This window comes from Python bivittatus, unplaced genomic scaffold, assembly GCF_059951505.1.
Source record: "Python bivittatus isolate LINGU-HERP-01145 unplaced genomic scaffold, Pbiv_v1 ctg000090_np1212, whole genome shotgun sequence".
Classification (NCBI taxonomy): domain Eukaryota; kingdom Metazoa; phylum Chordata; class Lepidosauria; order Squamata; family Pythonidae; genus Python; species Python bivittatus.
In genome coordinates, this window is record NW_028277046.1 from 4342885 (window position 1) to 4359746 (window position 16862).

General features: G+C 43.2%; 2 protein-coding genes across 2 annotated transcripts in view; one reads left to right on the forward strand and one right to left on the reverse strand.

Annotated features, from left to right (window-relative positions):
- CTNNBIP1 (catenin beta interacting protein 1) lies at window positions 1-15316 on the reverse strand. Its single transcript, XM_088136803.1, has 5 exons — window positions 15052-15316; window positions 7402-7457; window positions 6837-6958; window positions 6355-6445; window positions 1-1657 (listed from the first exon to the last, which is right to left on the reverse strand). The coding sequence occupies exons 3-5, from the start codon at window positions 6930-6932 to the stop codon at window positions 1599-1601; spliced, it is 246 nt and encodes an 81-aa protein (XP_087992929.1). The 5' UTR covers window positions 6933-6958; window positions 7402-7457; window positions 15052-15316; the 3' UTR covers window positions 1-1598.
- The window catches only part of NMNAT1 (nicotinamide nucleotide adenylyltransferase 1), a 24140-nt gene continuing 22590 nt past the window's right edge, over window positions 15313-16862 (forward strand). The window contains exon 1 of the mRNA XM_088136800.1: window positions 15313-15454. The gene's annotated coding sequence lies outside the window, so the exon portion shown is untranslated. The remainder of the gene's footprint in view (window positions 15455-16862) is intronic.

The following is a 16862-nucleotide window of genomic DNA, read 5'->3' on the forward strand; positions in this document are numbered from 1 at the left end:
CACAGTCCAAATTGTACCATTTATTGAAAAGGAGTGTTAGATGCAAACATCAGTTTGAGCTTCTGGTGAAGACAATTTCCCATAATGCAAGGAAGAGAATCTGGAGTCCCTGCAACGTGGAAACTAAGTATAACCTGGAAAACAAAAATCTGTCCTTTTCAAGAACTGACCTTCTGCATCCATATTTAAAAAAACAGAACAAAACAAAAATCCTAACTTTCTAGAGGAACTGAAGTTTTACTGAAAGGGTAAACTACATTTATTGCTGATTTCCCAAGTGGGTCGCCATTGGCGCCCAAGAAACGAAGCTTAATTTTCAACCCCTGCAAACCTGCAAATCGAATCTCATTTCTCCTAGGCTGTCTGAAGGTATCCTTCTGCTCACACTGAGACTGCGAAAAACATCTGGGAAGCTCAAACCTTTGCTCGACATAATGGTTTCCACTCAACCTTCAGAGCTTTGCTGGAAGATATTAGCAGTGGAACCTCCCCAGCGCCTTCTTAAAAGAAATATGCGGATGAAGCTTTTGGATCCTAATACCCTGGTGAGCCAAGGCCTATAATTAATACTGTGAATTGGTTATGCCACCTGCAGCCTTTGAGAGTAGATTTTTCCGCCCCAAAAAAGTATGCTCGGGAATAAGATCAATAGCCACGGAAAAGCAGGCTGGATTTGAAGGTGAGGGTCACAGATTTTGGAACCCATGAATGCCTGCAGAGTGTCAGCAAATCTCGCCACAGGCACAAACGCACCTTCTTGTTTCTTGTCAGAGATTCACCACCTCAGTTCTGGGCTTCTGATCCTCCCAGCCTGGATAGACTCCAAAAAACCACCAGATTTCGAGCAGCAATTTCTGAGAGACAGCAGAGGAAATGTTAGCGGTAGGACAGATTTTGCGATCCGCTGGAAGTCAGCAGTTAACGCCAGCTTCTTCTGAGAGGCAAGCAAGCTTATAATAAATAGAGCAAAAGATCTGTCTCTCCCACCGTCTCAAGAAATGAGAAGCGATAACGAAAACACACAACCCCCCTCTCCCCCTCCGTCCCCCCTCAGTTTCCAGCAAAGGAAAACACTGATGTCAGCAAAACACCTGCGAGCCTCTCATCTTGCAAACAGCCACCCCAGTCCTCTTCCAGTTGCGCACAACCCAGCCCCTCTCCAAAAACACACAAGCATGACCTAGATAAGCATTGGAGCCTGAAGGCTTTACAAGCAGGACATCAGCAACCATTCATAAAAAAGCAAAATGAAACATGAGCGGAGGGCCTGTCAGGTTTTCTCCTTTTCCCCTGCCAATCAGTTCACTTTTTGGGGTGGGTGGGGGGGGGTAAGCCAATCATAAATGCATTCCTGGAGTTATCCTGGATCAGCGACAGACCTACTGAACCAACATAGGGGTACAGAGCAGAGGGCTGTGAAATGCATTCAGAAGGCTGGGTGTGAGGGGCACGGAATTTAGAGCAGGGGAAGCTATCATGGGAACACACCAACTTTATGGGAGGGCAAAGGAATTTGGGGATGTCCTGTCATCTCCTTCAACCGCCAAACGCTTCGTTTGCCCTGTTCCAGTTCTATATTGCACAAAGAGCCGCTCAAGTTACTGTCTTCTGTCTTCGGTCTCCGATCTGGAAAATGCCATCACGCCATCCTCCGCACCTGTAGCACAAAAGGAAAAGAGAGAACGTGGGCAAGGCTGGCCAGGTTGGCTTCTTTCGTTTAGGGCCAACAATGAGGGCTGCAGTCTGCAAAGGTCCTCTGGTAGCTAGAAGGGGCTGTCCAAGATCTCTTGTCCAAGAGAAGATAATCATATACTCTTCTTGATTGACTTTTATCTGCAACTCCTCTAGGAACAGAGCTCAGAAACATATTAAGAAGATTAACGCAGATGTCCTGCCACTCCATAACCATAAAATTTTGCCCTGAATCTATTTAGTCCAGATAATCATGCACAGAACTTTTACGCGGTAAGACACTGAGGTCTACAGAATGACACCGAAAGTCCAACACCTCAAGTACATCTAGGCCACAAAAGAGCTGTCTGAAGACTTAAGACCTCCCCGCAAGAGGGCTTACCTAGGGAAGACCATTGGGAAGAAAAAAACCCAACAGCATGGTAGAAAATGCAAGGCCAGGTACAGCCTGCTGTTTTGAATTCTAGAAGTACCTTCGCAGGGACTTTCCGTGTGAAGCAGAGTTTCCTAGCAACAGCAAGATCCCAGATGACATCATGGAGAGTAGGTGCCAGTTCATTCCCCCATCCTCACCATCTCCCCAAACCCAGGTAATGCTGTTCGTGCTTCAATATTCCCTCACTTTCCTAGACAAAGAGCTCTACTTTTATCCTCTGGAGCAGAGAATAAGATTGACAGGTGAAGGTGATCATAGATAAAAGCAAAATCATTTGCACCAGGCAGGTGAACTGCCTATGGAAACAGGAAAGGTGTGATGGATTTAAACTGCAGTAGTCATAAACAACTGAGAAGATCCAAAGTTTTATGTCTGCAGGACTGGATCAAACTGGGTTCCATTGGCCATCTCTTGTCCTTGCCCCACAGCAAACTTTGATTTTGACACTGCTTCAAGCTTCTTACCATCCTGCTAGAATGTTTCCTCCCTTTTGCTCCCAAGCGGAACTCAGCTAATGTCTACATTCTCTTACCTTTTTCTCTCTCACACAAGCATACCGCATCACACGAGGGCAGGCTGGGGAAAGCAGCAAAATACAAAGCAGCTGCTTGGATCCATTTGGGGGAAAATAAATATTTTGAAAGGAGGTAAAATAGGAGATATCTGAATGCCAACCTTTGATGGACAAGGCAGCTTGTTGGCCAACAGTTGGCCTCACCCATTGCAACCTGTTGCTCCCGAAATGTCTTCAGTATCCCCCTTCCCCATTTCACATGTGATAAGCAATTGCTTTTCACTACTTCTGTGCATTTCCTGTCTTTATTTTGTTAAAGACTTAGGTTGATGTGAGATGCCTGCCACTGGATCGAGGGGACAAACCCACAAAACCTAAACCCTGCATTGACCCCTTGACTTTGCCTGTTGATCAGCATGAACACATACAGACTTCAGCTAACTGAAGGTGACATGTGTCAGCCACGGCTGCCTTGCAAATGGATGCCCTCCAGTTGGTTGACTGCCCCCATTCTGCGGCAGTTTCAACACCCAGATGATGCCGAAGCAAGGCCGAGTAGCTCACGTGAACTGTGTCTGGGCTAGAAAACAGCAGGTATAACAAATTATAGAGTCGGTTATAGCTCACTAACAACATAACTTTTGAAGTGACTTTGGTTTTTGGGAAGGTCCTGTAACAATTAGGAAACAAGGTGTGCCTTTTTATAACCAGCTCTATGAACAGACTCCTCTTCTCAAATTCACCACTAATGCTACAAACTAAGGAAATCAGGACGAAGGTTTTCCACGCTGATTTCAGTCTTACAATCACACAATCGGATAGGTTAGTCTATCTACAGACCGCACTCAGGACCGCCCCACTTAGCCACCCCAAAGCATCTCTAGATACCTGAGAGCACGTTCAGTGGTGGCTTCAAATAACTCAAGGCATCATTTTTTAAACAAGGGGTTTCAAAAGCTTTTCCAATTCAGCACGCTCAGGTTGCATTTGGACTGTGTCTCACAAATCCTTGGCCAACATCCTGACTGGGAATTCTGGGAGCCGTAGTCTCCATACCCCAGACAGCCATTGCAAAAAGGTGGGAAAACATGGCATCCATGCTCAACAGACCTAAGTAATTTTAACAAGCTTCCTTTGCCTTCCTGCAAGTGGGGAGTAAAGAAAGATGTAGTTCTCAGACTTAACAGGGTAGATGTACTTTCTGTTGCATCTGCTTTCATGCAGTGTTTGCATATAGAGGTAACTTGAGTAAGACAACTGCATAACATGTCATCCAGATTCTCACAATTTCCCTCTGGGTTCTTCTCCCACCTCAAGGGGATTTTCTCCCTCTAAAAGAGTGCTTGTGGAATGGCCTTATTGTTCACTTCTAGCCTACCTGCCCAGCCGATGTTTGCATCTCAGCTCTGTGCTCCCCAAGGGACCCGGCTTTCTCCACGAACCAGCCAAGCTCTATCGCTATAGCAACCAGAGCTGCTGAAGCCACCAAGGTTGGTCCTGCCACTGAAGTGGAAACCATCCAGGGTTCCAGCCTTGCTAGCCAACAGCTCTGCCAAACTCCAACCCCCATTTCATTTAACAAACACGGATCCAGATGTGCCGTAGAGTGTACCAGGCGCTCCTAGAGAGAGATGGAAAGCAGCATTATGGCTTAACCCTTCAGGAATAGCTTCTCCTTGCTCCCTCTTTAACGGGCAGAGCGCTAATGCAGAAAAGATCAAAACAGACTGAGAAGGAAGGCAGGTTGCTAGCATTCCCCCAGCTCTGCGCTTATACAGATCAGCTCTGCTGTTTTGTACGTCTAAGCCAGGTCAAAAGAGAAACCCCAAAGCCTTTGGTTCACAATGCCCTTTGGTGGTCAGGATTGCATTCGTTCCCTTCTATCGCTACTGCCCTTCAGCCTTTTCAGACTTGCAAACGGGGCAGCAGTTCACGCTCACAAGCGACACCTAAACCCAGCAGAAACCGGAGGGCGCCCACTTGCGAGGCAGCCATTGTAAAGCAGCAGCACAGGCACGGCCAGAAAGCGTGCTTTATGAATTTTGCCCATCGACTGCCAGCCGGAGAAAACCGGAATGCAGGCTCTTTCAGCAGCAGGGAGGAAGCAGTTCTATAAACTGCACCAGATCAAGCTCTGGGGGAAATAACATCTGGGAATATCCACGGAAGATGGAGTGAATCATCAGGTTTGCAAATACGAATAATCCGAAGTTCCCAGGTCACTTTCGGAGCAGGCATAAAATCAGTGCCATGAACCGTTGGATCTTTGCTGCCCAGAAATCTTGTTCTGAAAGTAAGTTCTCTACACCACACATCTTGAGATTTAGGGAGAGAACACACATTTTTCAACTGAGAGTAAATGTGTGTGCACTTTATAAGGTTTTCTATGAAGATGCTGCCATCTAGTGGCCAACTCTTCCACTCAGTTGCCTGATTTTAGTCTTTTTGGTCTGTTCTCTCATCAAGGAAATGCAGAATTTTATTTACCTCCCTAATGAGCTCTTTGCTCATCTATGGATATAATTATTTGATGGATTAAAACCTTTGAGAAAGAAATCCTACTAGTCATCAAGCTTTAACGGGACAGATTAATGCTCAGCTAACCTTACTTAGGAGAATAATAAATCCTGAAAGGTGGTTCGAAATCCATTAAATAAATCAGTAACTATATTGTGCTTCAATTTATAGATCCCCACAGCAGTCTGAGGTAAGTACTAATGGAGAATCATGGTCTAACATTAAAAAAACAAAGGAGGGTTTTCATTCATGTACATTCGGTTTAAAAGCTGACTGGTAAATTAACATTAATTCAAAATGCTCGGTTTTCAAAGTGATAAAAACTAAACTAAGCAAGATAGATCTGGTGGGGCTATAACGCTCCTTCTTGACTTCTGACTTATAGCATAAAAAGAAAGGAAAAATGTGCGCTGGTCCATAATTCCATACCAGAATTTCTTGTACTTGCAATCGCAATCAATCATACATTTCAATTTGTTCTGAGTAATCTTTTAGACATCCAAGAGGTAACTGGAAGCCTGTCTCCATTAACATTACATAGCCAAAGGGTTCTGGTTAAGTAATCCATTTCATGTCACTGTCTTTGTGGGTAATTCTACTGCTCCACCTCTGAGAACCTGAGGGATAATATACTTAATCTCCCCACCACCCTTTCCTTATCCCCAAATCACGTCCAGTTCTGGTGTTCCAAAGAACGCAAGCCAGTGTCAGCAGGTGGCTGCTCACACTATGGAGGGGAGCTGCGGTATCAGACTTATAACCGTTTTCAGCAACCTCCCCGGCCACTTTGCCGAAAGCCAAAAAAAAGATCAAATGGTGAGGCTTTTCCAGCAAGCTTTCCTGCTGACTGTTGGAGCAATTCAAGTCTCTGTGGCTCTGGCTCCTTTTGGATCCTCGAGCATCTCCAGGAGGCTTAAAGCGACTTCACTGACCCGCTTTTGAGAGTCACGTATATGGCACTACAAGCCAGAAAAGGACAAACCCAAAGCGGGGCTCCACCTCAATTCTGAAAACCAGGAGCCAGGAATTAGCTTAAATGACAAAGAAAGGTATCCAGGTATGTGGGTTACATCTCAAGTCAGGAGAAAGAGAACACCACCATTGTGGTTTTACTATTTTTGTTGTTTTAACATCAGAACTAAAAGCTGCTTCTGTGTTGGTCATTTATAGCAAAAAGGTATAAATTGTTACTCACCTTGGTCAATAGAGTGCTGAGGAAGCTGGCTAAGCTGGCTATTCACTACTCCTGCGTATGTCCGCAAGAACTCCTCTTCACTGGTGGTTAACTGGAAAAGGGCATGACAAACTCAGTCTCCATTATGGCAGAAGGCAAACTCGCTGGTAGACCAATTTCCCGCCCTCTTGCTTTTCAAGCTGATGGCTTGTTGCAAAGTGATTGCACTTGGCAAAAATTGCACCAGCAGCTTATGGAATGATCCTCATGATATTGCACAGAACTTGTGCATAAGGATTGGGATTAATATCGCTAACCCCTTACAGGGTTCTAGAGTGGTAACTGGAAATAATTTGGAAATAACTCAGTGATTCCTCTGGTGACTGGCAACACATAATAAGTATCTTCAAGAAAATCAACAGGTAAACCCTTGTAAACCAGAAGGTAAAAATTCCTGGCTGTTCATTTTTATGAGCTCATTGGTAAGTTGTCTGAATACTTACATTTGATCCCATCTTCCTAAGCATTAGCAGGACTCTCACTTTCTGCTGAATATACATCTCCTCCGGACTCTTCCCAGGAACAGCTTCACGGTTCATTCCCTTTTTTCCAGTTTCTAAGATTTCTGAAGGGACGATGAGACAAAAATATTTACTGTACTAGATTCATCCTCGAGACAGAAGATGCTGTGCAGTGCCAACTGCTAAAAACCATCACTACGTCTTGCCAAAAGAAACTCTTCTCTTCTGTCCAGGGCACACACTATGGATGCCCTTCAGTTTGGTGGAATAGATTGCCACATAAGGGGTGCGTTCCCCTTCGCTTGGGGCCTTTGGGCAGAAGCCAGATGGTTGTCTGTTAGAGACCTCTAGCAGATCCTGCAACAAGCAGGGGACGGGACTAGATTACCTCTTAAGATTCCTTCCAATATGACTTAATTATTCTATAACACAGAAATGAGGCTCCTTTTTCATTCTACTCAATGACGCTCAGAACAAGTCACACGTTTAGGGTATTTCAGGTGTTTGCTGCCACTTTCCAAACGGCATAAAGTAATGACAAACTCACCAGAGTATTTGATTCTGATCTGTTCTCTCAGCTGGGAAACGCCACAAACAGCAACCCTGTGAGAACAAAGCAGTGATTTTTAATATATGTCCCAAACTAGTGCTGAATATGTTAAATATCCAGCATTCATTCAAGTCTTGCCTAGTGAAAAATGCAAGTTGTTCTCTATACAATGTTTGTATGTTAGCTCTAATTAGTTTCGTTCTTTTAATGCTAAATTAAAGATTTCAGTTCCTGGAGGAAAAGTTTTGTCATCAAAAACAGGAGCACACTTAAAAGACAAACAGTTTACTTGTTGGTAATAAGGTAGTCAAACAGGAAGAAGGGGATGCTTGTTTTAATGAAAACTGTTTTACAGTAATGACAACTGTTTTGTTCAGAATAGCTTTGCAGAGCACATAGACACATGGCATGCAGATAAAATGCTTCTTAATGTGCATATACCTATCTATCAGTCCACAATCATTTTAGCGACAACAAAAATCGCATAAACTGTGCAGCCTACGTAAGGCGTGTTTCCATTCTCAGCTCAGGTATCCTAGGAGATCAATGCCTGCCTTCCTTCAGCTGTCATTACTGATCAAATAACCAAGGAATTTCCAGGAACTCTTCGGCTTCAAAAGCTCCTTAAAAGTTTGAAAATGACAGAGCTAAAGGACATGCATACAGCATGTCAGTTTTGACCAGAAGGCACAGGCTGACAATGCGCCGAGTCAGCTTATTTCTACTACCCACAAAACATCTAAAAAAAAAAGCCAAACTATTCCCCAGAAAGTCTCCATCAGATGGGATACTGAAGATTAGTCGTACCAATCTTTACCGTAGAACAAGAATAAAACTAGACTTAAAGAAGCTAATCAGCAGCTCTTCAGGGAAAACAAAACCAGAAATTATTTTGACTTCAGAAGGCAAAACTTCTCCCATAAAAAAGCTACTTTAAAATCTTTGCAAATTAACTTTCCCTGTCTTTGCTATCTTAATATATAACCGAGCCCCAGGATATCTGACAAAAGAGCTATTTACAGTAATCAGCTCCTCTTCCATTTTCTGTCAATTATAAAAAATCTCCTCCAAGAAAAGCTCAAAACCACGAAGAACCTGTATATGCGAGTTACAGATATGTCGTGACAAAAATATTAGAAATACATGAAATACCAGTAACAGCTAATATTGCCAGTATCGTTTGTCACCGCTACGTCAGAAACTTTTTGAAGGACTGTAATAAACAGGAGTATTGATCCACTACAATTTTGTTTGAACAAGCAATTCAACAAGCAAATATTTCACTGACTTAGCAGAGATTAATTCAGTTAAAAACTACACGTAACTGAAAACTATACTCGATACATTAGGATTTTCTTCCCCAACCTAGGCATCTTTCAGATATATGTATGTCAGTTCTCAGAATCCCCTCAGCCAACATGATTTGGATTATTCCTAGGTTAGTTGAGCAGGTTTTCTTTCGAGAATAATCTGTACGGAGAGTTGAAGCAAGGACTTGGTATGAAAATTCTCCTTTCCTACAAAATTTTTTTTTTTTCTCCCTCGGACATCCATCCTATTGGTTTGAGTGATACCATAGTCTCTTCCTCTTTCCTCACACAGCCAAATGAGGGTGAAGGAACTTTTCTCTCCCCAGCATTTTACAAGTGAAGCTTGGGATTTCAGTGAAAAATAAAAAACGTACAACTAGTTTCAACTCCCAATAAACAAAGTATGCCCAAGTATCTGTAACGGGATATTTTGAGGGGAATATAGGGTGTGTATAGATGATTATGGTCCCAAAAGCAACCAGCAATGTTCAACAAGACAGCTGTACAACAGCTGACCCACCACCAGGGCCTGTAACATTGCTCGCTGCGAGTCTAAGCTAATAAAAGAAGAATCTCACACACACACACACACACACACAGTGCTGAGTTGTTTCCTCAAATTGTTAGCCCAAGATTAAAAAAGATTAACCGCTGTACCTTCGCAGGGCCCTTTAATAGTTACAATATGGTTATACTTGTCAGGGCACAAGAGCTGCAACTTTCTTCTTTCACGGGAAGATCTTCCAATGAACACTGGAACACTGAAACTAGAGTTCCCTTGTCTACACTCCTCATGGACCTTTTTTTCCCATTCATTCAGTCTGATTCATGACCTTGAACCACAAGCAGATTGAGACTGAATTAATTCTCATCCCATTTCTATAGGGACGCCTGCAATGCAGAATGCAGACAGCTATCCATTTATAACTGAAAAGTAAGATCTGGATGCTTTAAAATTACAAACTTCTCAGGGACTCGGGTCTCTTGATAAAGGGCTTCAGCTACGTTTGACTTCAAATGGAATAATCCAAAGATTGTTTCCACCATGTTTCCAAGGGCTACTTTAAATTGTAGACAAAGTTTGCACAGTTCTCATAAAAAAAATAAAAATAAAAGAAGCAGCAGTTAACTGTACTTTTAAGAATGTATATATCCAAAACAGGAAAGGAGTTCATTTCCTGGATATGATCCCTGCACTTCTATAGCTTCTTTCATGAAAAGATTTTGACAAACAGTGAGAGCAATTATGAAGTTAAATTCAAGAACTCAAGAACTCATTATGAAGTTAAATTCAAGTAATTTTGTTGGACCACATGAAGGCAAGGCACCTATGGATTATTGCTGGAATTATTATTCTCCTCAACCCTTAAATTATATGCAAGCTGTTATTTGTGCAAACAATCCATTGCACGAGGCTGCCTCCATTGTATTCCAGGTCAACTAACTGACGTTTCTAGCCTTCTTAAGGTCAGTAGTAATTCCTGTCGAGGTCAGGAAACAGGAGCTGTTAGGAATCTTGGAATGTTTTTTAATGTGGTTAAGGTATTGTAAGAATTCAATAGAAAGAATACAACAGAAAGCCTTCTTCAACTTACACTGAGTGCAATCAAGGCCCAGAACTCAAAATACCCTTTTAATAACAGCTCAATATTGTCTTCCCCATTCTCTGAGTCAAATCCATATTCCGTCATAATTCCAGATAGGAAAAGTGCAATTGAATTCCACCTTCAGGCTTAAAGCTGGAACTATAACAAGTACATAAACCATATAGCCATCAAAACCATGCAGCGAGGTGGAATTTCACGCAGTATTTAACTGTCACTGGGTTTTGTCAACAAATATTCTTGGTAACGAAATTTATGTTAATTTACTAAATATACTTACTTACAGAGGAAGTTATTTTTATCGTCCATAATGACAAAAATCAAATTATTCTTAACCATGAGAAAAACGCATGGAATAAGTATGTCACAGTCCCTGTTATTTCAAAAGTTAAAAGTGGAAACTCTTGTTTTTACCAAGAATTGGTATGGACAACGGAATCCATAAAGTACTCCCGAATATATGACTGTGCAATTCCCCAGAATTATACAAAGGTGTCCCAAGTCAAATATGCATATTTTTTTAACACTTGCAACTAAGAGTCAAATAGCTATTTTAGGCAAAACTGAGAAACCTAACATACCATTAGGATTCCCCATAAAAAAAAACCCATATCCAACTTGGACAAGACAAAACAGAACAATTTCCTTGGGAAATTGGGTGGGGTGGGGTGGGGGGACAAGTCATTTCACAGGGCAGACACCATCAGAGCAGGCACACTGTCCTGTCAGATGGCACTCCTTGGCAGAAAGAACCAGAGCGTGCCAACTCTGTTGGATCTGGTGGGACGAGCAGAATTAATGGGAGACAAGTTAACCTAACTTAGCTCACCTAAACCTATATATAGGCTTTATACAACATTCTGAGTAATGGCCCTGACTAGTGATGACCTGAAAGGATTTTTTTTAAGTCTACAAACACACATTGGAGATAAAAATAGCTGGGTGCAAGACTTTTAACTCTTAAAAGTATCATGTGATGTAACTCATGTTTTGTCCACAACAAAAATAATTAAATGAATGCAGAGAAATAGAATTTTACAATGAGGGTTTGGGGTTTTTTTGGAGAGAGAGGGGGGTAGTATTTCTCTGTCTTGCAAGCCATCTATAATATTTATGTATGGGTACCTGAGAGGTGCTCTCAAATGGCATTTTAATTATGACAGGTTGAGAAACATATGCTACAAGAATGCCAAAGCTGTAATGTCTTGCTCTCACAAAAGCAATTGGCAACAACTCTAGTTGCTCATAAACATATGGCAAATTACTAATCAAGCCAAAGCCTTTAGGGAAAAAAAAACAGGCATTTGTTGGAAACAAGTTAACACACGCTCTTAAGGAAATGTTAAAACCAAATGCCAACACTTGATGTGAACAAACAACAGTTGAATGTCAGAACTGAATAAATCATTTCCCCTTAAACACCCATCTATAATTTTATTTGCTGTAAACTTGTTTTATCTTCCCTGAAATTGTTCAGACAACAGTACAAAACACATTCCTAATTCTTAACTATTCATGCTTCACATATCTAGTTATTCCAAACTAATTTCAGGGTTCCCTAAAAAATCAGCAGCAATTGCAGTATGTTGACGCTATTAAACAAAACAGGAACAATAAATCACTTCTAATTTCACACACAAGGTTGTTAAACTAAATAGTGCAAGCCTTGCATTGTCATTTAAGATATGGCCAGGAAGGAAACGTGTTATCCACAAGACTAAGGTGTGAGCTTTTGAGTTAATCTGTAGACTGCAAGTCTGTGATTTGTTTTAAAACAACTGGGCTGTAACTGTCAGGTTTTTTTAATTTAAAAAAATAACGGAACAGGGAAGGAAACGTCCTCAGCAGGATACAGTTGATTTCCTTTCTAGACAAGGCCAAATGTGAAGCTACTTTGCAATAGAAGAGCTAATAAACCCAAGGTAACAAAGTAGTTTGCAGCTGAAACAATTTAACAGCATATTACCATGCACTGTATCTACAGATTTCCTTCTGAAACCACCTAATCAAGAGCTTATCTAAAGGTTTAATTGGTGCTAAATTACTGCAGACTCTCTTTGCAAAATGAGAAAATACAAAGGCTGAAGAATAATACAAGTGATTATTAAGCTGTATGGCATAGTCTGCAATTAATACACATCTAACCTCAATTTATGCAGGATTAGCATAAATGATATTAAACACTTATCACACAGATGTCCCTATCTGTCAGCCAAATTGTGCAAAATAATTGAGCAGAGATTGTAATATGCATGCCACGGGTAACCCTTATAAACAGTCTAGTTGCTAAAATAGTATTATACATCAATAATTCCAATGTTGTGATTTTTAAAGGCTTACTGTATATTAGTAAGGTATTTTTCAATATTCAAGCAGAATATGATTCTGTAGTTATTCTTTAAAGCTTCTACTGACAAAAAGCTTAACTGCCTTATAAATTTCAGAAAAATGTCTCTATGAAGACAAACCTGCTGATTTCTCTTGCCAGCCACTACGGCAAAAGGGGATGGAAGATTATTTAAACCTATACTTTGGGACTGAACGTCTTATAAAATTTTATATAAGAACACTAGCCACCAACTGAATTTTTTAAAAAAGCGCTTGCAAAAGCGTTATGTAAACACAATACAACTAGATTTGATACACTACAATTGGAAACTGAATGCACTATATCCATATTAAGTTGTGTTGCAGATTTCCTGACAGTTCCACACTCAAAAAACTCTCCCCCAGTCATTTATTTATTTATTGTCTATTATTTACCTTGGCCCTGAAGTGAAGCAAACATTACAAACAGTACTTTCTCAAACCCTCTCCTTATTCAACATTAAGCAATACAATGAGCTAGTAAACCTGCCACTTAATTAAGCTTTTATATCCATGTGAGTGTTGTACTCCAAACATTGTCAGTACACAGCACATACCTCCAAACCAGAGGGAAGCAGGTATCTTGCCTTATGGCATCCCTAGATTAAAATATCACAACGTACTTAGGGTAAAACTGGACTTTTGATTCCACTTGTGGCAATCTGGTCAAAATGTGCCAAAACTAACCAACACTGTCCATACGGTTAGCAGAGGATGAGGCATGTTGCACAGCTATAACTTTGGCAGGTCATTTATGCTCCCTTTCTCTACCTTACTAAAAAGTAACCCTCTAACTGATCACTGGGCCCATCTGGTGACAACAACATCATACTTTGGAGACATGACTGTAAGTCTCCACGACCTCCCCACGTTTCAATCTGCTCCATGATGTACTGTAGAAGATTCATTTCCATACACTGGAAACCACAGGACCACTCTTTTCTTACAACTTATCCAACAGTCAAAAGCAGCTGTCTGAAAATAGTGAGAGTGATTCCTTCCCAACTTTACATTGTATATTTTAAGCACATACTTCAGGTAATTTAAATGTACATCTAAAAACACAGCAGAGTGACAACAAGGCTAGAACAAAGACTAAGGATGGGTGTGGCAGACTGGAAAGTATTGTAATCGGCTCAGACTATTGTGCTTGTAGCTCAGAACTGCTTTGGCAGGTAGAAGCTCTCAAAGACCTTGGCCAGGAAGGTGTCTCTCTTCTCTGGCATCTGATTTTGTTCACTGAGATATGGCAAGAACTGAACCTGGAATCTTTTGCGTGCAAAGCACATACTCTAAAAACAAAGCACATACTCTAAAACTGAGCTACTGGCTTTGTCCAAAAGAGAATACCGTATCCAAAGGCACAAGGACTGTTTCCTATCAAAGACCTCTCTCTGCCATGGCTAACCAAGCTTCCAACATCTCACGCCATAAACTTGGCTGAGTGAGAATCTTCGTCTGGATGAACTCTCAAGGCTATGTAAATGGAGACCCTTGTTTCAGTCTGGTGTACAAGTATGTAACAATGATTAATTCTGAGAAAAACGCTCGCAGTTCTGTTGCGACCAAAAAAAGTAGCACAGCCCACAGCCACCCTGGGGAAGAATGGAAAAATCTGGACACATTTGGAGAGTAACAGGTTGGAAAGGCAAAAGCCTTCCATAGACTAAGACTGCTGTCTCGTGGTGAAAGAACCCCACTGGAAAATAATACCTTGAAACAAAAACGTATTTAAACTGATCGTTAAAAGCCGAAAGGACAGGAACAGAACTGAGAAAAGACCCAAAGGCTGGATTTGTGTAACACGCCAACCTTCCCAGGTTGGCGCGTTGAGCAAACCTTGCTAGTTTCATTAGCCAATGGTTTCACGCGTGGTGTGAGGCCATAAGAGATTTGCATCTGAGCGGGTGGCGCACACCCAGCCTGTGCCATTCTGGTTAGTTAACAATTCTTCAGCATCTCCTGCAAACCCAGAAAACATGTTAACTCAGGAACCTGGTTAAGCCTGTGGTGTGGAAGCAGCCACTGGCACTGAAGGCCGATGACCGGAACATCGCTGCAAAAGTGAGAACTAAATAACAGTAATAATAGTAAAGCAGCGCCGTAGCGAAGATTCATATTCGTTGATTTCAAGAGTTTGGGGGGAAGGGGAGGCGGGCATACCCCCAACCCGAAGAAGGGCAGAAGCAAGAGTGACTCCATGTTGGGAAGAGACAAAACGCGCGGCGGGGGGGAGCAAAGAACGGCCGTTGGGGAACAGGGAGGGGGCGAAGGAACCCTCGCGAGCGAGCGCGCACGCGCAGACGCCCCGCCGCCGCCAGCGCGCGGCGCCTTTTGTGGGGCGGGCGAGGCCGAGAGGCGCTTACCTGAGGCGGTGGGTTTCTTGTGATTTTTTTTGGGGGGGGGTGCTTGACCCCTGTGCCGGATGGGAGAGCCTCCCCCTCGCGCCCCCGGAGGCAGGCAGGCGGGCGGGCGCGTTCCCTGCGACCCGCGAGGCGAGAGCCCGGTAGCGCCGGAGGGGCGAAGAGGAGCTCGTGCGCAAGCGACCGCCCCTGCTGCTGCTGCTGCTGCTGCGCCTCTTCCTCCTCCCTCCGCCGTCGTGACTCAGAGCGGCGGCGACCGAGGGAGGGAGCGGAGGAGGAGGAGGAGGCGCCTGGGCGACTCCAGAGGGGAGGGAGCCGCCGCTGCAGCCGCCGCCGCCGCCGCCGCCGCCCGAAACGCGGCCAGCCGCGTCGCCTCAGGCGGCAACATCGCGACAACGCGCCTGAGGTAAGAGGGGCGTGGCTTCCAGGCCGTGGAAGAGGTTCTGGGTGGGCGTGGCCGGAGGGGCGGGCGTGGCGGGGCGAGGGGAGAAGGCCGTCCCTCGCGCCGCGTCGGGGGCGGGGCTTGGGGGCCGTGATGAATGGAAGGCGGGAGGGGGGCGGCTCGCTGGGCTGCCAGCCGCGTGGGACGAGGGTGGGCTTGGATTCTGTGCCGCCAAATCAGCGTCGACTCTTAGCAAGCATGCGCAGTAGATTTTCTCCGTCCCCCACCTGGTCCTTCAGGTCTTCCAAGGGTGCCCCCATCTGCACTGTAACTGAGTCCCTCCACCTTTCTGCTGGTGGCCTCTTCTCCTCTCTCCTTTCATCAGCATCAGAGCCTTCTCCACGGAGCTGGGTCTTTGCATCATGTCTCCAAAGTAGGATCATTTGAGGTTGGTCATTGATGCCTTGAGTGAGAACTTGGGCCTGATTGGTTTGATGATCCATCAGTTTGTTTTCTTGGCTGTCCATGGTCTTCTCAGGAGTCTTTTCTAACACCGAGGTTCAACACTCTTGCTATGCCGCTTCTTCAAAGTCCAGCTTTTGCTTCCATAGAGGGTCATGGGGAATGCCATGATGTGCATGATTCTGATTTTTGTAGGTGTAGACAGGTCACAGCATCCCTACATTCAGTGTAGGGACCCCAACAATGGCTGAATCCAGGAAGCACGTTGAGTGTGTTGAGCAAAACCACCAGTCTTAACATGCTTTTCTCCTGCTTTGATGTCCTCCATGTATATTGGTCTGTCTGTAACCATCTCCAACCAGGCTGGGCTGGGATTGATGGGGGCTGTAGTTCAGTGAGTGAGAGGGGCGGAGAGGGGCACAAGGTTGGATTAGATAAAACCGATAATCAAATCTTAAATACACATGTTCTTACTCTCAGGCCTGGCTGGAAGTGGTGAGAGGAGGAATGCAAGGTCACCCTTATGAGAATACATTGGCAAAATAATAATAAATATATAACACTACTGTAGTAATTTCATTAAAGCTAAATAAAAAAGTTACTCAACAGTTAAAGAACCTAGTTCTGTTGAGGAAGAAGATATTACCAAAATTGGCATTGATTTATTTATGTAGAATGTAACTGCTGGGAACAATTTTTGTTCGAGGGGGGGATACAAATGTAATGAATAGTAAATAAATAAGTATACGTAAGCATTTATCCTTGCTCTGCTGTTTTGCATACAAGAAATCTCAGTTTTAATCTCCAAATATGCCCAGGTTAGCAAATATTCCTATCTGGAAACTCAATTTAGTGTCGACTAGCCTTCTCAACTTGGAGTCCTCCAGAAGTGTTGGATTATAACATCCATCACTCCAACCCAACATATGATAGAAATTTTAAGTTTTAGACATCTGGAGGGCAGTTTTAG